General features: G+C 46.0%; 1 protein-coding gene across 2 annotated transcripts in view; it reads right to left on the reverse strand.

Moving 5' to 3' along the window:
- Positions 1-830: 830 nt before the first annotated feature.
- The window catches only part of LOC121577697 (monocarboxylate transporter 4), a 28,821-nt gene continuing 11,328 nt past the window's right edge, over positions 831-18,323 (reverse strand). For both annotated transcript variants that reach the window (XM_041891501.1, XM_041891511.1), the window contains 7 exons: positions 10,617-10,895; positions 9,561-9,704; positions 9,332-9,468; positions 3,691-4,158; positions 3,271-3,451; positions 2,559-2,779; positions 831-1,237 (listed from right to left, as the gene is read on the reverse strand). In XM_041891501.1, coding sequence (XP_041747435.1) covers positions 1,190-1,237; positions 2,559-2,779; positions 3,271-3,451; positions 3,691-4,158; positions 9,332-9,468; positions 9,561-9,704; positions 10,617-10,839 — 1,422 coding nt within the window. In that variant the 5' untranslated portion in view covers positions 10,840-10,895 and the 3' untranslated portion in view covers positions 831-1,189. The remainder of the gene's footprint in view (positions 1,238-2,558; positions 2,780-3,270; positions 3,452-3,690; positions 4,159-9,331; positions 9,469-9,560; positions 9,705-10,616; positions 10,896-18,323) is intronic.

Raw genomic sequence — 18,323 nt, forward strand, 5'->3', positions numbered from 1 at the left:
GCTTGAACTATCCTTTAAATGGACATCAGCAGTCAGACCAAAAACACTGAAAAAAGCACAGCATTCCAGCGGCCACGTGACATGTTAATGCCCTCAGTATTAGAAAAACTGTCCAGTTCAAAGTGACAAACATATCAGCTGTGACAAAGTCCTTACATTGGAAGACAAACAGTGAAATACACGTAATAAAATGATAAGGCTTAAGAAACTTATTCAGTTCATGGAGTAAATATATATTTATATCGGAAACTGTGTATGTGTGTGTGTGTGTTAGGTTACTGGCTGAAGAGGTATTTTTCATTGAAAGAAACTAGTGATATTGATTTCATCACAGAGAGATGTTCTCATAACATTTCACCAAGCACCTAGAACTTACTATAACCTGTATAACAACTTGGTAACATTATACCATAAAGCCCCAGTGCAGTCAAAAATGTGATTTCCCTGTGTTTTTATATATTTCCACAAAGAGGTTGGATTAATACTGGAAATTGTGAAAATGATAAAGCCCTTATAGTGAAAGAGCGGTTTGAAAAGACAGCGTGAAATTGTAGCCTGTTTTGGTGGGATGGAGTTTTGGCCACCAGGCAGTAAATTAGTCAATAGACCAATAAGAAACAGTTCCAAACCTCTTTGCCAATAACTGCTAGTTTTCAATTTTCCCTTCCCCACTCAGACAGTCCTATCAATATTCTTGCTTGAGAAATTGCTCTTTGCTAAGAAAGCTATTATATGTATTTTTTTTGATGGGGGGTTGACCATTTTAATTGAAAACAATCACAGTAAGGTACTTAATTGTTACCCAGAAATTATTTGATATTTAGATAAAAACAGTTGCATTGGACCTTTAATAAAATAGTATGTCACACCATCACTCATACATGCCTGCAACCTGCCACAACATTGGTAGTTGAAATAATAATTTTGTGGCTACTTTCTCAGACACAGATCACACCTAGTCCTGAACTAAAAATAACACTTTCAATTAAGAATTTCCATTGATCATGCTTCTCAGTCCAGGACTAAGCTGAATCTGGGTTTGGGAAACCAGCTCTTGATGTCTTTTAAAAAAATATATTCTTGTACAGAGGTTTCTTGTCTTTGGAAAGAAGTCACTTCAAGATCTCACGTCACTGGAAGCCAAGGTCACTCAGGAGGAGTAAATTCCTTTGTTACTTTAAATCTCTCCTCACTGGGGAGTGTCTCCATAAACAAATACCGTCACTGTGGAAATGTCCTGGAAATGAAGTTGTTCGTTATTCTTTTCTGTATCAAGAACTGGTGAGTCAGGCAGTGACAAGCATTGGTTAGTTCAAGGTTGTGTGTGTGCATGCTCTTGGGTGCCTGCAAGTGTGTGTGTGTGTACTGTGGGCAGAGAAGTGTGTGTGTACTGTGGGCAGAGCAGTGTGTGTGTACTGTGGGCAGAGCAGTGTGTGTGCACGCGCGACAGTGCGATTCCAGAAAACATTTAATAGTGTTCCTTCTGGTGTGCGTGCTGGTATGCACACAGCAAATTATCCAGTGTTAAATCAACACAGTGTTAAATGTAACACTCTTAGTGTCTATATGGGACCACACTTTCCAGTGTTAAATTAACAAACTGCTTAGTGTATATTTCCCAGGTTGCCTTTCAAGTAAATTGTAGTTACCACCCATGCCTGTATTTGTTAGTGACATAGACATGGTTGTTGCATCTGTTCATTTTCAGTCTTGTGGCCTTCACCAAGTGAGATCCTAAGCAAATGTTATCATTAAAATGGAATTCTTTATGGCAATACATATTTCATAAGGCGTTATTTTGAGGGTCTAGAGGTACCCTAATACAGTGGTCTGAAACTCATGGTTTGGCCTGCAAGTCACATTATGCTGGCTTGCAAAGTGATGTGTAATTCCTATTGGAATCCAGCCAGAGTGGAAATATCCAACATTTGGAATGTTTTATGTTTATTCAGAATGATTGCCAGGATTGGGAAGACTAAGATATTGTAGGAGCCTACATAAAGTATCTAAACTGGAACAACCATTTCAGTAACGGGTGCAATAAGTCCAAGTAATATATTGGATTAGTTTAGAAAAATGTATGTTATTTATATTTGAGTCTAACAAGATTAATTAATCAAGCAATGTACATGCAAAAACATTTGAAAAATCTACATGCAATTGAGCATGCTGGGAAATATGATAATGATGGGAGTGGTTTTTGTTTAATACTGGTTATTAACACCAACACTGGGGCTCTATTACACCACTCAGTGTTCATTTAACACCTACAGAGTTAATTTAACTCCTGAATCAACACTAGAAATGTTACACTGAAAAATCAACACTACATAACGCTGTGCTGTGTATATTAAAGCATACAACACAACACCAAACACACATAGAGCACATCACAGTCCATCCCTCTCTCGCTCCATCCCTCCCTCCCTCCGTCAGAATGTGTCTTCCCTATTGGTGCTTCATAGAGCTAATCAGTCTCTCCCCTCTATCACAGAGATGTCTCTGGGTTCCCCACCCCTCTCAGCTCCCTCTATCGCCTTTCCCGACCCGGCCCTCACCCCGTCCGGCTGCTCTCTCTCCGTCTCCCCTCCCTCTGGCAGGCTGTTGAGCTTCTCCATCTCTGCGGGGGCTCCATTCTCTAGATGGGCTTCGGGCTTGTCTGGCTTCTTCTTGATGCACAGAAAGTTGCCCATGCAGATGACGATGGAGGCCAGAATGACCTCACAGCCAGCCAGCAGGAACACATGCATGTAGTTATGGGTGGTGTCTAGCAGACGACCTACGGAGAGGAGAGGGAGAAGGAGGTTATACAGGTATGAAGAGAGTTCATTACCTCCTATCCATTCAAGGCATAAGCTGGTTATTACTAGCTAAAATTTTATGATGTCATTTCTGGCTTCTGATTGTTTGAAGACTTCGTTCTAAACCCCTAACACAGGCTCAACCCTAACTCCATGTCCACACCCAGGCTCAACCCTAACTCCATGTCCACACCCAGGCTCAACCCTAACTCCATGTCCACAACCAGGCTCAAGCCTAACCATATCTCCATGTCCACACCCAGGCTCAACCCTAACCCCATGTCCACACCCAGGCTCAACCCTAACCATATCTCCATGTCCACACCCAGGCTCAACCCTAACCCCATGTCCACACCCAGGCTCAACCCTAACCCTAACCATAGCTTCATGTCCACACCCTGGTTGAACCCTAACACAAGCCATAACCCTAATTCTAACTCTATCCTAACGCTTCCCTGTGGGTACTGACCTGCTCCAGGCGGTCCCACCAGCACAGCGATCGCCTCCATGAGCAGCACCAATCCTAAAGCGCTGGAGAACTTCTTGGTGCCCACGATGGCCATGAGAACCTCGAACTGCAGCGCCCCCACCATCCCGTAAGAGAGCCCGAAGAAGATACAGAACACCACCAGGCCAGGGTAGTCTGTCGCCTGCCAAAAGAGAAGCAACAATGTGATACGACCATAGAAATATAATTACCATTACTGATTAATCTTTCTAATTATATGGATCAAATAGCTTCGGATCTCGAGGGCCCCAGTGTCCGCAATGATATGGGTCAATACAGGAATACCAATAATGATACAATACACATTGATTAAATATGATTTATGTATTGTTTACATCCATCCATACAAATAATATCAATCAAAACTAGTTCCAGCCTTACCTGTGAGCTGACCAAGTCAGTGATGCCATTAAAGAGTATGGCAAAGCTGAACAGATATACACATCTGGGCCGGACCCACTTCATCCCCGCGATCAGCCCACATGTGGGCCGGGCGAAGATATCAACGAACCCCAGGATGGTGAGGAGTAGGGCAGACTTGGTGTCTTCATTCCCCATCTCCTTGGCATAGCTCACCACAAACACGGGTGGCACAAACAGACCCAGTACCATGATGGACGCAGCTATGGCATAGATGACGAAACCTCTGTCTTTAAATACGCTAAAGTCCAGGAGCTTCTTCTGAGGTTTGGCCTTTTTTTCTGCTTGGTCTACAGCCTGCAACTCCTGGTCCTGGGGCTTCTTGGGGCCCACCAGGGGTCTCATCAGGGCCCCACATGCGCAGCAGTTGAGCAGCAGACCCCCCAGGATGAGGAAGCCGCCTCTCCAACCGTAGTGGTACTGCAACACCTTTGGGGGTGAAATATGAAGAAAAACATTAACAATATCGATGATCCGTAACTCCAAGAAAGCATATAATTTCCCCTTTGTATCTTTCATTGTGTTTAGGGGCCCCACACAAGAGGAGAGGGAGAAGGAGCTTGGTTTGAAGAAATCAACTGTGTGTATATATATATATATATATACACACACACACACACACACAGTGGGGAAAAAATGTATTTAGTCAGCCACCAATTGTGCAAGTTCTCCCACTTAAAAAGATGAGAGGCCTGTAATTTTCATCATAGGTACAAGTCAACTATGACAGACAAAATGAGAAAAAAAATCCAGAAAATCACATTGTAGGATTTTTAATGAATTTATTTGCAAATTTTGGTGGAAAATACGTATTTGGTCAATAACAAAAGTTTCTCAATACTTTGTTATATACCCTTTGTTGGCAATGACACAGGTCAAACGTTTTCTGTAAGTCTTCACAAGGTTTTCACACACTGTTGCTGTTATTTTGGCCCATTCCTCCATGCAGATCTCCTCTAGAGCAGTGATGTTTTGGGGCTGTCGCTGGGCAACACGGACTTTCAACTCCCTCCAAAAATGTCTATGGGGTTGAAATCTGGAGACTGGCTAGGCCACTCCAGGACCTTGAAATGCTTCTTACGAAGCCACTCCTTCGTTGCCCGGGCGGTGTGTTTGGGATCATTGTCATGCTGAAAGACCCAGCCACGTTTCATCTTCAATGCCCTTGCTGATGGAAGGAGGTTTTCACTCAAAATCTCACGATACATGGCCCCATTCATTCTTTCCTTTACACGGATCAGTCGTCCTGGTCCCTTTGCAGAAAAACAGCCCCAAAGCATGATGTTTCCACCCCCATGCTTCACAGTAGGTATGGTGTTCTTTGGATGCAACTCAGCATTCTTTGTCCTCCAAACACGACGAGTTGAGTTTTTACCAAAAAGTTATATTTTGGTTTCATCTGACCATATGACATTCTCCCAATCCTCTTCTGGATCATCCAAATGCACTCTAGCAAACTTCAGACGGGCCTGGACATGTACTGGCTTAAGCAGGGGGACACGTCTGGCACTGCAGGATTTGAGTCCCTGGCGGCGTAGTGTGTTACTGATGGTAGGCTTTGTTACTCAGGTCATTCACTAGGTCCCCCCGTGTGGTTCTGGGATTTTTGCTCACCGTTCTTGTGATCATTTTGACCCCACGGGGTGAGATCTTGCGTAGAGCCCCAGATTGAGGGAGATTATCAGTGGTCTTGTATGTCTTCCATTTCCTAATAATTGCTCCCACAGTTGATTTCTTCAAACCAAGCTGCTTACCTATTGCAGATTCAGTCTTCCCAGCCTGGTGCAGGTCTACAATTTTGTTTCTGGTGTCCTTTGACAGCTCTTTGGTCTTGGCCATAGTGGAGTTTGGAGTGTGACTGTTTGAGGTTGTGGACAGGTGTCTTTTATACTGATAACAAGTTCAAACAGGTGCCATTAATACAGGTAACGAGTGGAGGACAGAGGAGCATCTTAAAGAAGAAGTTACAGGTCTGTGAGAGCCAGAAACTTGCTTGTTTGTAGGTGACCAAATACTTATTTTCCACCATAATTTGCAAATAAATTCGTTAAAAATCCTACAATGTGATTTTCTGGATTTTTTTTCTCAGTTTGTCTGTCATAGTTGACGTGTACCTATGATGAAAATTACAGGCCTCTCTCATCTTTTTAAGTGGGAGAACATGCACAATTGGTGGCTGACTAAATACTTTTTTCCCCCACTGTTATATATATATATATATATATTGTGACGTCACGAGAGGCTACACAGCTTTCAGCGGGATTGCTCAAGTAGTGCAAGGAGACAAGGTTCAAACAAAACAAGGATTTTATTATAGGTCTTGGGAAATTAACGAAAATATAACAAAATTCTGTTCTCTTGTGGCTCTTTAAGGGTTAACAGTTCAGGGATGTCTCTTCCACATCCAAAATCATAATTCTCACTCGCTCAGATAACTTTTCCCCAGCCTTACTGTAGTCCACGTTGCAGCTAGTGGCCAACCCAGCAAAAAGTCCTTCCAAATGTCTCTCACGTATTTCCACAGGTGCATATATCCCAAGGTGAGTATTTCCCAAAGGTAAGTATCTCCAAATCCTTATATTCCTCATGGAAGTGGACGTGCAGCACTCTTGTTCTCCAGAGAGCCCAGGTTGGAGACTGTGTTTCTTCACCCCCCACACACTCCCTCAGTGTGTCTCTTCCCTTCCCAAACCTTCAGCTCATCAGCTCCTCATTTGTTTCAGCTGCGTGGGAAGATTGGCCATAGAGGGGTGGAGTTCCCGACCATACCAGCAGATGGAGCCATAGCTGTCTGGGTTTGCAGCCACCTCAGGGGATGTAACGTCCCTCCAGGACACAGCCTCTCGTGACATCACACATCCCCCTCCTCGGGACCGACGTCCTCGTCGGGGTAAAGGCAGCGAAGAAGGCATCACGCCGGGAGAGGGCGTCCGCATTGCCATGGTGCTTGCCAGCCTGCTCTCTCTTCAACTCCTCCACCTCTAGGACCAGGGACTCAGCCTCCTGTTGTCTCTCCTTAAGTTTCTTACTGAACGCATCAGCCTTGGTTTTAGCAGAGTTTAGCTTCTGTTGAGCAGCTTTCAGTTCCTTCTCTCTCTTTGCCTCCGCATTCTTCATCTTGTTCTCCAACACCTTGTACTTCTCCTCTGCCTTCTTCTGGACCTCCTTACTACTGCGCAGGGTCTCCTCACACTCCTCGATGGTCCTGCGCAGCCTCTCCAGCTCCTCCTGTTGCTTAGGGAAGGAGCTCTGTTGGAGTTTAGCCTGGAGGATATCTAACTCTTCTGTCTTCATGTCTAACTGTTGCTTTAACAAACGATACCTCTCAGCGGTCCCCTTCAGACCAGACAGTTCTTTGTCCAGATTCTGTAGCTCCGTCTCTGTGTCGGTCTGGGCACCTGCCATCCCTATCAGAGCCCGGGCGGGAGTGAGTAACTCGGAGGATTGCACCGGAGCCTTCCCAGGATGAGTCTTGCCTCTCCGTTTCCGAGGTACTCGGGTTATCCTCTCCTGAGACTCTCTCCAGAGTGGGTAAAAGGCTGGGCAGTCTCGTCCAATTAGGACAGGGACGGGGAGGGAATCAACCACCCCGCCGTCGTGTGTATGGTTCCCCGTGTGCTGGTCATTGTAAGTTCAGTAATGGGGTATTCTCTGGTGTCCCCATGGACACAGGAAACTGGGAGGACTTTCCCCGGGGTCAGACACGTTGGGCCCACCAAATCCTTACGCACCAGGGTGGCCCGGCTACCAGAATCCAGTAAGGCCTCCACATCATGGTGATTCACAGTTACCGGGCAGGTGGGGGGGTCGATCTGGGCCGCCATCTACGACTCCCAAGAGCGAGGCAAAACGGTGTGTGGGTGCTGAGCTGGAGGACTCCGCAGTGGGCATAGGTTCATCGGCTGGTTTCCCACACTGCCAGGAGATATGTCCCATCTCCCCACACCGGTAACACTGTCGAGTTTCCCCCTCCTGGTGTACTCTTCTTGGACCCGCCTGGTTTCTGGCTCCCCCTGGAGCCGGGATAAGTCCTGACGTGGCTGGGTTCGAGACCTTGGGGGTCCTTTGGACGGGTTCTTCCCATTTGTGGTGGGGCCGCACTCCTGGGGTCTTTTCGGGAAGCATTCAGCATCTCCGCTGTGGCCTGGTACTTTTCCACAGCTTCCACGGTCAGATCAGCCGTGGTCAAGGCCTGTTGACTGATGAACCGTTTTGCCTCATAAGGCAGGGCGCGTAGGTAACGATCCACCACAACGGCCTCCACCACCGCCGCTGCTGGATTCCTCTGCGGATCCAGCCATTTCCTTGCGATTCGGACAAGTTCATGCATCTGCGCCCGAGGAGGTTGGTCTGGTTGGAAGGTCCAGCTGTGAAAGCGCTGGGCCATACCAAACTTTGTGAGTCCATATCTGCTGAGGATCTCAGACTTCAGGGCATCATAGTCAGTAACCTGGTCAGGGCCCAGGTCCCGGACAGCATTCAGCGATTCCCCGGTTAGAAAGGGGGCTAACAGACCAACCCACTGTTGCTTGGGCCAGGCTTCCCTAGTGGCCGTGGCCTCAAATGCATGCAGGTATGCCTCAATGTCATCGGTAGCTCCCATCTTAGATATAAAGTCACTTGCCTTTATTGGGCGGGTATTTTGGACCACCCTCTGTCTCTGCAACTGCAATTCCTCTGCCTTCAGAAGGTTGGCTTTCTTTTGCTCCTCCAAGAGAGCCACGTTTGCTTGCATCTGGGCTTGCTGGCCAGCAACAAGGGCTTTCAATATGTCCTCCATTTCAGTCGGGCGGGGAGCCTACGGCCAACTTGGAAAACTGGGTGATCAAACCTTCGGTATCCTCCTCTGACATGCACTATTAACGCTTGAGCGTGCCTGTATTCTCCACCATCTGTGACGTCACGAGAGGCTACACAGCTTTCAGCGGGATTGCTCAAGTAGTGCAAGGAGACAAGGTTCAAACAAAACAAGGATTTTATTATAGGTCTTGGGAAATTAACGAAAATATAACAAAATTCTGTTCTCTTGTGGCTCTTTAAGGGTTAACAGTTCAGGGAGGTCTCTTCCACATCCAAAATCATAATTCTCACTCGCTCAGATAACTTTTCCCCAGCCTTACTGTAGTCCACGTTGCAGCTAGTGGCCAACCCAGCAAAAAGTCCTTCCAAATGTCTCTCACGTATTTCCACAGGTGCATATATCCCAAGGTGAGTATTTCCCAAAGGTAAGTATCTCCAAATCCTTATATTCCTCATGGAAGTGGACGTGCAGCACTCTTGTTCTCCAGAGAGCCCAGGTTGGAGACTGTGTTTCTTCACCCCCCACACACTCCCTCAGTGTGTCTCTTCCCTTCCCAAACCTTCAGCTCATCAGCTCCTCATTTGTTTCAGCTGCGTGGGAAGATTGGCCATAGAGGGGTGGAGTTCCCGACCATACCAGCAGATGGAGCCATAGCTGTCTGGGTTTGCAGCCACCTCAGGGGGATGTAACGTCCCTCCAGGACACAGCCTCTCGTGACATCACAATATATATATATATCCCTACATCATAATACTGATCTACAACTGCAGAGAGGGAGACTGAAGAGGAGAGGTGTAGTACCTGTCCCAGAGGAGAGAGGCAGCAGAGGGCCACAGGGCTTCCGGCAGCAGATAGTCCGTTAGCTAGAGGCCTCTTCTCACTGAAGTAACGATTCAGCATGATCAGAGATGGCTGGAAGTTCAGCGCCAGGCCCAGACCTGGTAGACAGAGAAACAGTTCAATTGTGTGTGTGTGTGTTTACTAACCTGTTATAACTCCAGTACAGAGATAAATGTCTGTGTTTACTAACCTGTTATAACTCCAGTACAGAGATAGATATGCATGATACTGGTTGCAAAGGAGGCCAGGATCATTCCTAAGGAGGCAAAGAGCCCTCCCACCATCATCACTGGCCGACACCCAAACTTGTTCACCAGCACACTGCACAGTGGACCTGCAGGCAGACAGACACTCTCAGAACTTATTGTGCCTAAGACCAGTACTGAGCTGGATAAAAAAAAGTGTTCCAGTTCTCTGCCCTTTCCACTTGGATTGAGCTACAACAGGACATGAAATGACAGGAGCTTGTCTCTTTGAATTAGTTTAAATCTAAAATCTATGGTGGAAAATGAAGTGGGGGGCTGTCAATGTTTTGACACCTAGATGCACCAAACCTCCCCAAAGAATCTATCCTGCTCAATGTGGAAAATGTGTGCTTAGTGCTATGTGTTTTAGGTTGTAAATGTCTGAAACTTTGTGTGCTGCTATTTTGGCCATGTCTCTCTTGGAAACAAGGCGTTTCATTTCAATGTGACTAACCTAACACACGTACATAGTAATGTTTTAATATTGTTGTATTATACATTTTGTATTGTAGATTTTCAGTGGTAGAGTAGTGGTGTAATAATGTGTTGTATGATGTACTGTTTAATTTAAATGTTTTGTGATGTAATTGCCTTAATCTTGTTTGGATCCCAGGAAGAGTAGCTGCTGCCTTGGCAGTATGAAAAAAATGTATGCACTCACTAACTGTAAGTCGCTCTGGATAAGAGCGTCTGCTAAATGACTAAAATGTTAAATGTAAGTAATGGGGATCCATAATAAACCCCAGGAAGAGTAGCTGCTGCTTTGGCAGGAACTAATGGGGATCCATAATAAACCCCAGGAAGAGTAGCTGCTGCCTTGGCAGGAAGTAATGGGGATCCTTAATAAATACAAATACCTGTTAAAATAATGACATAAAGATCCTGTCAGAGATCTCTGGAGGTACTAACGCCCAGGTCTGACACCTTCTCTACTGGGCCTCTTGTAGACTGGAGATATACACAATACCAGTCAGTGTGTGTGTGTGTGTCCGTGTCCGTACCTGTGCCGTAGAGCATGGCCAACAGTATAGAAGAAATCCATGCACAGTCGCTGTATCCCACTCCGAACTCCCTGATCAACTCCTTGAAGAACACACTGACAGCCTTGGGGAAGGCGTAGGAGAACCCAGTGATGACGAACCCTCCGGCCAGCACGGCCCAGCCCCACCCTCCGTCTGGCGCCTTCACATCACTAGGCTCATCGTCTACCACGGCTCCTCCCATGATGCTTTCTGCTAGGAGATTCCCTCAACCCTCTGTCCAGTCAACTTGGGTCAGAACTGAGAGAGAAGAGACGTAGATAGTAATAAACAGAGAAGAGGGTAACATAACAGTTAGACACATGGTGTATAAGGGAGGGTCAAGTTATTTCTTCAAGTTATGAGATCGGGGCACCAGTCTGTTATTGGACAAAATTGGTCTATGTATAACTCCATAAGACTAAAACATTAGCAATACTTGGTCTATCTGAAGGTATAGTGAGCTGTTAGAACTGTCTGGTACCAGAGACAACATGCTTGTAAACACACAACATTTAATAAAATATAAAAGGCCTCTTGTAGCTCAGCTGGTAGAGCACGGCGCTTGTAACGCCAGGGTAGTGGGTTCGATCCCCGGGACCACCCATACACACAAAAAAAAAATGTATGCACGCATGACTAAGTCGCCTTGGATACAAGCATCTGCTAAATGGCATATTATTATTGTGCACGTTAGGTTACACATCATTAAATATATTGAGACAAATTACAGACAGCCTACAAGTAGCAAAATAGAACTCCATTGATTGAATATGAAATGTATTTCAATATGATTGACATAGACCTATACCGTTCATATTTTAATGCAGTCAGTTTTCATTTGAAGCATATTTTTATAGCCTACGTCGCTTGTTTGTCAATTGCAAAGAAATGGGCAACTTTGTATTTGTAGTCAACTTTATTCTGAAGTTATCAGAGGTCACAGAGAGAGGGATCAACCATGTGATTCTATGTTTAGAGGACATCGGTGTATAAAGTGATGCGGGAGGGCAAAGAAAGCATCTAATGACGCACTTAGCTGTGCTAGTGGTTTGAGGCAGGCGTTCGATTACGAGCGTTTTCAAGAGCAACATTAATAACGATGGTTTTGGGAAACAGCATGGAGATTTAACGATGCTCCTACGAAGGTTCTAACAATTAATTTAGCCTTAAAATGAATTTGGGAAACCCGGCCCTGGTCAGTCGCGTATGCTAAAGTGGTATCTCTCCTCCAGAACCACAACATCCAACCTTACAAGCAGGGTGGGTAATTAACACCAGCCACAAATGCTGGTACATTTTGGCAATGGTTGGTGGAATGTTCTTACCAGCCACATTGGCGGGTGGTCACACAGAGCATTTGGAGAGAATCAACAGTGGTGAAAGCGGAGTGGGGTAGTGTTTTCTGTGATTTATCTTCATCAATTAAAAAAATGCATCTCTCTCTCCCAAAGGGCTTTATTGGCATGGGAAACATTTGGTTACATTGCCAAAGCAAGTGAAATAGATCATAAACAATCAGAAATTAACAGTAAACATTACACTCAAAGGTTTCAAAGGAAGATACATTTCAAATGTCATTATGTCTATGTACAGTGTTGTAACGAGTACAAAAGGGAAAATAAATAAACATAAATATGGGTCTGTACAGAGAAGCCTGCTGATAACAACCACCACTGCAGGTAGCCTAGAGAACACTGCATACAGCTAGCTCAGCCCTGTTAGTTGTATTGTCCAATCTAAGTTGTTTTCTCTTTTAGCTGTGTAAAGATTTTTAATGTTTTCATCTTCCCTAGGGCCAGGATTTTTTTTTTTTTTTTTTTTTTTTTTTAAACCATATGACCTCATTAAAAGAAGAATCTGGTCCCATCATAACAGTTTTTTTTTTACAGCTGATTTATTACTATGTCATATGCTACAGCTAGGGTCCAGAAGTTCGTCTACTACTAGATCAGGAAAAACTTGAAAACAGTTCTCCCCCCCACCACTCAGGGACCTGTGGTGCCACCTCTGAAATCACAATGATACAAATGAAAAGACATATCCTATTTTTATGATCTACATTTAAAAACAATGTTGGTGGTGGGGATGGCCTTCAATAGTCATGTGTCTCAGTGCAGCCGGCAGCTACTAAGACAGTTCCAGAACGTAACAGGCTGTTACTGCAATTTCAGGTAAAAACTCAATAAAAACAAGTCTCAAATATACAGTACCAGCCAAAAGTTTGGACACACCTACTCATTACATTTACGTCATTTAGCAGACGCTCTTATCCAGAGCGACTTAGATATTGGTGCATTCATGAGGGTTTTTCATTTACATTACATTTATGTCATTTAGCAGACGCTCTTATCCAGAGCGACTTACAAATTGGTGCATTCACCTTATAGCCAGTGAGGGGGGGTAGAAGGATTACTTTATCCTATCCCAGGTATTCCTTAAAGAGGTGGGGTTTCAAATGTCTCCGGAAGGTGGTGAGTGACTCCGCTGTCCTGGCGTCGTGAGGGAGCTTGTTCCACCATTGGGGTGCCAGAGCAGCGAACAGTTTTGACTGGGCTGAGCGGGAACTATGCTTCTGCAGAGGAAGGGGAGCCAGCAGGCCAGAGGTGGATGAACGCAATGCCCTCGTTTGGGTGTAGGGACTGATCAGAGCCTAAAGGTACGGAGGTGTTGTTCCCTCACATCTCCATAGGCAAGCACCATGGTCTTGTAACAGATGCGAGCTTCAACTGGAAGCCAGTGGAGTGTGCGGAGGAGCGGGGTGACGTGAGAGAACTTGGGAAGGTTGAACACCAGACGGGCTGCGGCATTCTGGATGAGTTGTAGGGGTTTAATGGCACAGGCAGGGAGCCCAGCCAACAGCGAGTTGCAGTAATCCAGACGGGAGATGACAAGTGCCTGGATTAGGACCTGTGCCGCTTCCTGTGTAAGGCAGGGTCGTACTCTCCGAATGTTGTAGAGCATGAACCTACAGGATCGGGTCACCGCCTTGATGTTAGCGGAGAACGACAGGGTGTTGTCCAGGGTCACGCCAAGGCTCTTCGCACTCTGGGAGGAGGACACAACGGAGTTGTCAACCGTGATGGCGAGATCATGGAACGGGCAGTCCTTCCCCGGGAGGAAGAGCAGCTCCGTCTTGCCAAGGTTCAGCTTGAGGTGGTGATCCGTCATCCATACTGATATGTCTGCCAGACATGCAGAGATGCGATTCGCCACCTGGAGATGCGATTCGCCACCTGGTTATCAGAGGGGGGAAATAATAGTGAAGCCATAAAAACTATGAAATAACACATATGGAATCATGTAGTAACCAAACAAGTGTTAAACTATCCAAGATGGCGTAGCAGTGCGGTCGTGTTTTTTTATGTGTCCTTGTGTAAATAGACAGTTTTTTTGTTTATTGTCAATTTGTATATATTTCTCAATTTTACTTTTTCATTCTTTAACTAAAATATACTTTCCTGCAACCCGCCTCACCCAACGTGGAAAGGCTTCTATTATTTCTTTATAACTTTTATCAAGAACCTTAAGCTGAAACTAGCCTAGCTGCAACCGAATGGCTACTTGCTATTAGCCACCGTTAGCGTCTTCACCATTGTTCGTGGCCTGCACTACCCACCAGCCAGCTCTAGCTCTAGCCTGGACAATTTGTCGGCCAGTCTGCACAGCGTGCTATCGACCCAGAGCATATCGGATTTTCTGCCGGAATCACTGGACCCTGGCGCCGGATCATCGCAACCAGCTAGCTGCAACCAAATGGCTGTTGTCGTTGGCTAATTACCATTGCCCCTTAGCAAGCACCAGTTAGCCTTGAGCTAGCCTCGAGCCAGGCCCATCTCCCGGCTATCTACCTCTCTGTCAACCGGACGGGACCTCATAGTGTTGACACGGAGCCCCGCCGATCCAATACGACTGGTTTGCCGACGAAATCGTCTGATGTGGTTTCAACAGGCTTCCCGTTACGACGTTGACCACGAAGATCCATCTGCTAGCCCCAGCCCGCTAGCACACGCAAGCCGGGCCTCTTGCTCGCCAGTGCGGTAGTAGCCCCCGAACTACCTCCGAACTCTCCTATTGCTGTTCACCGGACCTTATGATAACTCAGCTATACAGCCGATGCCTGCTGGACTGTTCTTTTATACGGTACCGCATCCTGTTTATGTTTAGCCTCAGCCCAAACTTTGTCGCCATTACCAGCTGTTGTCTTAGCTCTCTCGAATAACACCTGTGATTGCTTTATGCCTCTCTCCCATGTCAATATGCCTTGCTTATTGCTGTTTCGGTTATTTCTTATTGTACTATTTCACTGTAGAGCCCCCAGCCCAGCTCAACCTGCCTTAGACAGCTCCTTTGTCCCACCCCCCATACACGCAGAGACCGACTCAATCGGTGCCTCCAGTGATGCTATCTCTTTCATCGTTACCCAACGCTTAGGTTTACCTCCACTGTACTCATATCCTTCCATATCCTTGTCTGTACATAATGCCCTGAATCTATTCTACAACGCCCGGAAATCTACCCCTTTTTTTCTCTGTACCCAACGCACTAGAAGACCAGTTCTTAAAGCCTTTAGCCGTATCCTTATTCCACTCCTCCTCTGTTCCTCTGGTGATGTAGAGGTTAACCCAGGCCCTGTAGCCCCCAGTATCACTCCTACTCCCCAGGCGTTATCATTTTTTGACTTCTGTAACCGTAAAAGCCTTGGTTTCTTGCACGTTAACATCCGAAGCCTCCTCCCTAAGTTTGAGATATGGACAGGAAGGCCAACAAAAATTCAGAAATGTCCATCCCCAACTACAACATTTTCAGTCTCGATAGAACTGCCAAAGGGGGTGGGGTTGCAATCTACTGTAGAGATAGCCTGCAGAGCTCTATCATACTATCCAGGTCTGTGCCCAAACAGTTTGAGCTTCTACTTCTAAAAATCCACCTTTCCAGAAATAAGTCTCTCACTGTTGCCGTTTGCTACAGACCCCCCTCAGCCCCGAGCTGTGCCCTGGACACCATATGTGAACTGATTTCCCCCCATCTATCCTCAGAGTTTATACTGCTTGGTGACCTAAACTGGGATATGCTTAACACCCCGGCCAACCTACAATCTAAACTAGATGCCCTCAATCTCACACAAATTATCAACGAACCTACCAGGTACAACCCAAAATCTGTAAACATGGGCACCCTCATAGATATAATCCTGACAAATGTACCCTCTAAATACACCTCCGCTGTCTTCAACCAGGATCTCAGCGATCACTGCTTTATTGTCTGCGTCCGTAATGGGTCCGCGGTCAAACGACCACCCCTCATCACTGTCAAACGCTCCCTAAAACACTTTAGCAAGCAGGCCTTTCTAATTGACCTGGCCCGGGTATCCTGGATGGATATTGACCTCATTCTGTCAGTAGAGGATGCCTGGTTGTTCTTTAAAAGTGCTTTCCTCTCCATCTGAAATAAGCATGCCCCATTCAAAGAATTCAGAACTAAGAACAGATATAGCCCCTGGTTCTCCTCAGACTTGACTGCCCTTGACCAGCACAAAAACATCCTGTGGCGTACTACATTAGCATCGAACAGCCCCCGCGATATGCAACTTTTCAGGGAAGTCAGGAACCAATATACACAATCAGTTAGGAAAGCAAAGGCTAGCTTTTTCAAACAGAAATGTGCATCCTGTAGCACTAACTCCAAAAAGTTTTGGGACACTGTAAAGTACATGGAGAATAAGAGCACCTCCTCCCAACTGCCCACTGCACTGAGGCTTGGAAACACTGTCACCACCGATAAATCTACAATAATCGAGAATTTCAACAAGCATTTTGCTACGGCTGGCCATGCTTTCCACCTGGCTACCACTACCCCGGCCACCAGCTCTGCACCTCAGCTGCAATTTACCCATGCCCCCCCCCAGCTTCTCCTTTACACAAATTCAGACAGCTGATGTTCTGAAAGAGCTGAAAAATCTGGACCCCTACAAATCAGCTGGGCTAGACAATCTGGACCCTTTCTTTCTAAAATTAGCCGCCGAAATTGTCGCAACCCCTATTACTAGCCTGTTCAATCTCTCTATCGTAACGTCTGAGATCCCCAGAGATTGGAAAGCTGCCGCGGTCATCCCCCTCTTCAAAGGGGGTGACTGATAGAGGAATTATGATTGTGACTAAAATTGTTAACCCCAATACTGATGATGACTGTGTGAACTGTGTTAGGGTTATCATTATAAACCCACTAACAGAGGGGGTGAGTTAGAAACTGCTGAGACAAACATTCCAGGATGAAGGGGACTGAGAAACTGGTTAAAGGCCGCCTAAAGGTGGGCGGAGCAAAGTTCCTTTGTGTGAAGCATATATAAAGGCTGGTTATGTGTTTTGGCGGGAGAGCTCTCCATGATTAAACATACAGATCATTCTTGCTGGTTGTGCACCTTGAATTATTCATGATTAAAACTAGAGCCTTACAACCGCTGGTAATGATTCAAGCTTAGGTTTAATTAGAGAGAGAGAGAAATTCTCGTGACAGTGACACTTTAGATCCAAACTGTTACAGACCTATATCCATTCTGCCCTGCCTTTCGAAAGTTTTTGAAAGCCAAGTTAACAAACAGATCATCAACCATTTCGAATCCCACCGTACCTTCTCCGCTATGCAATCTGGTTTCCGAGCTGGTCATGGGTGCACCTCAGCCACGCTCAAGGTCCTAAATGATATTATAACCGCGATCGATAAAAGACAGTACTGCGCGGGGTGCCACAGGGTTCAATTCTCGGGCCGACTCTATTCTCTGTGTATATCAGTGATGTTGCTCTTGCTGCTGGTGACGCTCGGATCCACCTCTATGCGGACAACACCATTTTGTATACATCTGGCCCTTCATTGGACACTGTGTTAACAAATCTCCAAACGAGCTTCAACGCCATACAACACTCCTTCCGTAGCCTCCAACTGCTCTTAAACATTAGTAAAACGAAATGCATGCTCTTCAACCGAACGCTGCTTGCACCCGCCCACCCGACTAGAACCACTACTCTCGGGGGGTCTGAACTAGAGTATGTGGACAACTACAAATACCTAGGTGTCTGGTTAGACTGTAAACTATCCTTCCAGACTCACATTAAGCATCTCCAATCAAAAGTTAGATCTAGAATCGGCTTCCTATTTCGCAACAAAGCCTCCTTCACTCATGCTGCCAAACATGCCCTCGTAAAACTGACTATCCCACCGATCCTTGACTTTGGCGATGTCAATTACAAAATAGCCTCCAACACTCTACTCAGCAAATTGGATGTAGTCTATCACAGTGCCATCCGTTGTGTCACCAAAGCCCCATATACTACCCACCATTGTGACCTGTACGCTCTTGTTGGCTGGCCCTCATTACATATTCGTCGCCAAACCCACTGGCTCCAGGTCATCTATAAATCACTGCTAGGCAAATCCCAGTCTTATCTTACCTCACTGGTCACCATAGCAACACCCACCCATAGTCTGCGCTCCAGCAGGTATATCTCACTGGTTATCCCCAAAGCCAACACCTCCTTTGGCCGCCATTCCTTCCAGTTCTCTGCTGCCAATGACTGGAACGAACTGCAAAAATCTCTGAAGCTGGAGACTCTTATCGCCCTCAGTAACTTTAGGCGTCAGTTGTCAGAGCAGCTTACCGATCACTGCACCTGTACACAGCCCATCTGTAAT

The sequence above is a fragment of the Coregonus clupeaformis genome, chromosome 1, assembly GCF_020615455.1.
Source record: "Coregonus clupeaformis isolate EN_2021a chromosome 1, ASM2061545v1, whole genome shotgun sequence".
Taxonomy (NCBI): domain Eukaryota; kingdom Metazoa; phylum Chordata; class Actinopteri; order Salmoniformes; family Salmonidae; genus Coregonus; species Coregonus clupeaformis.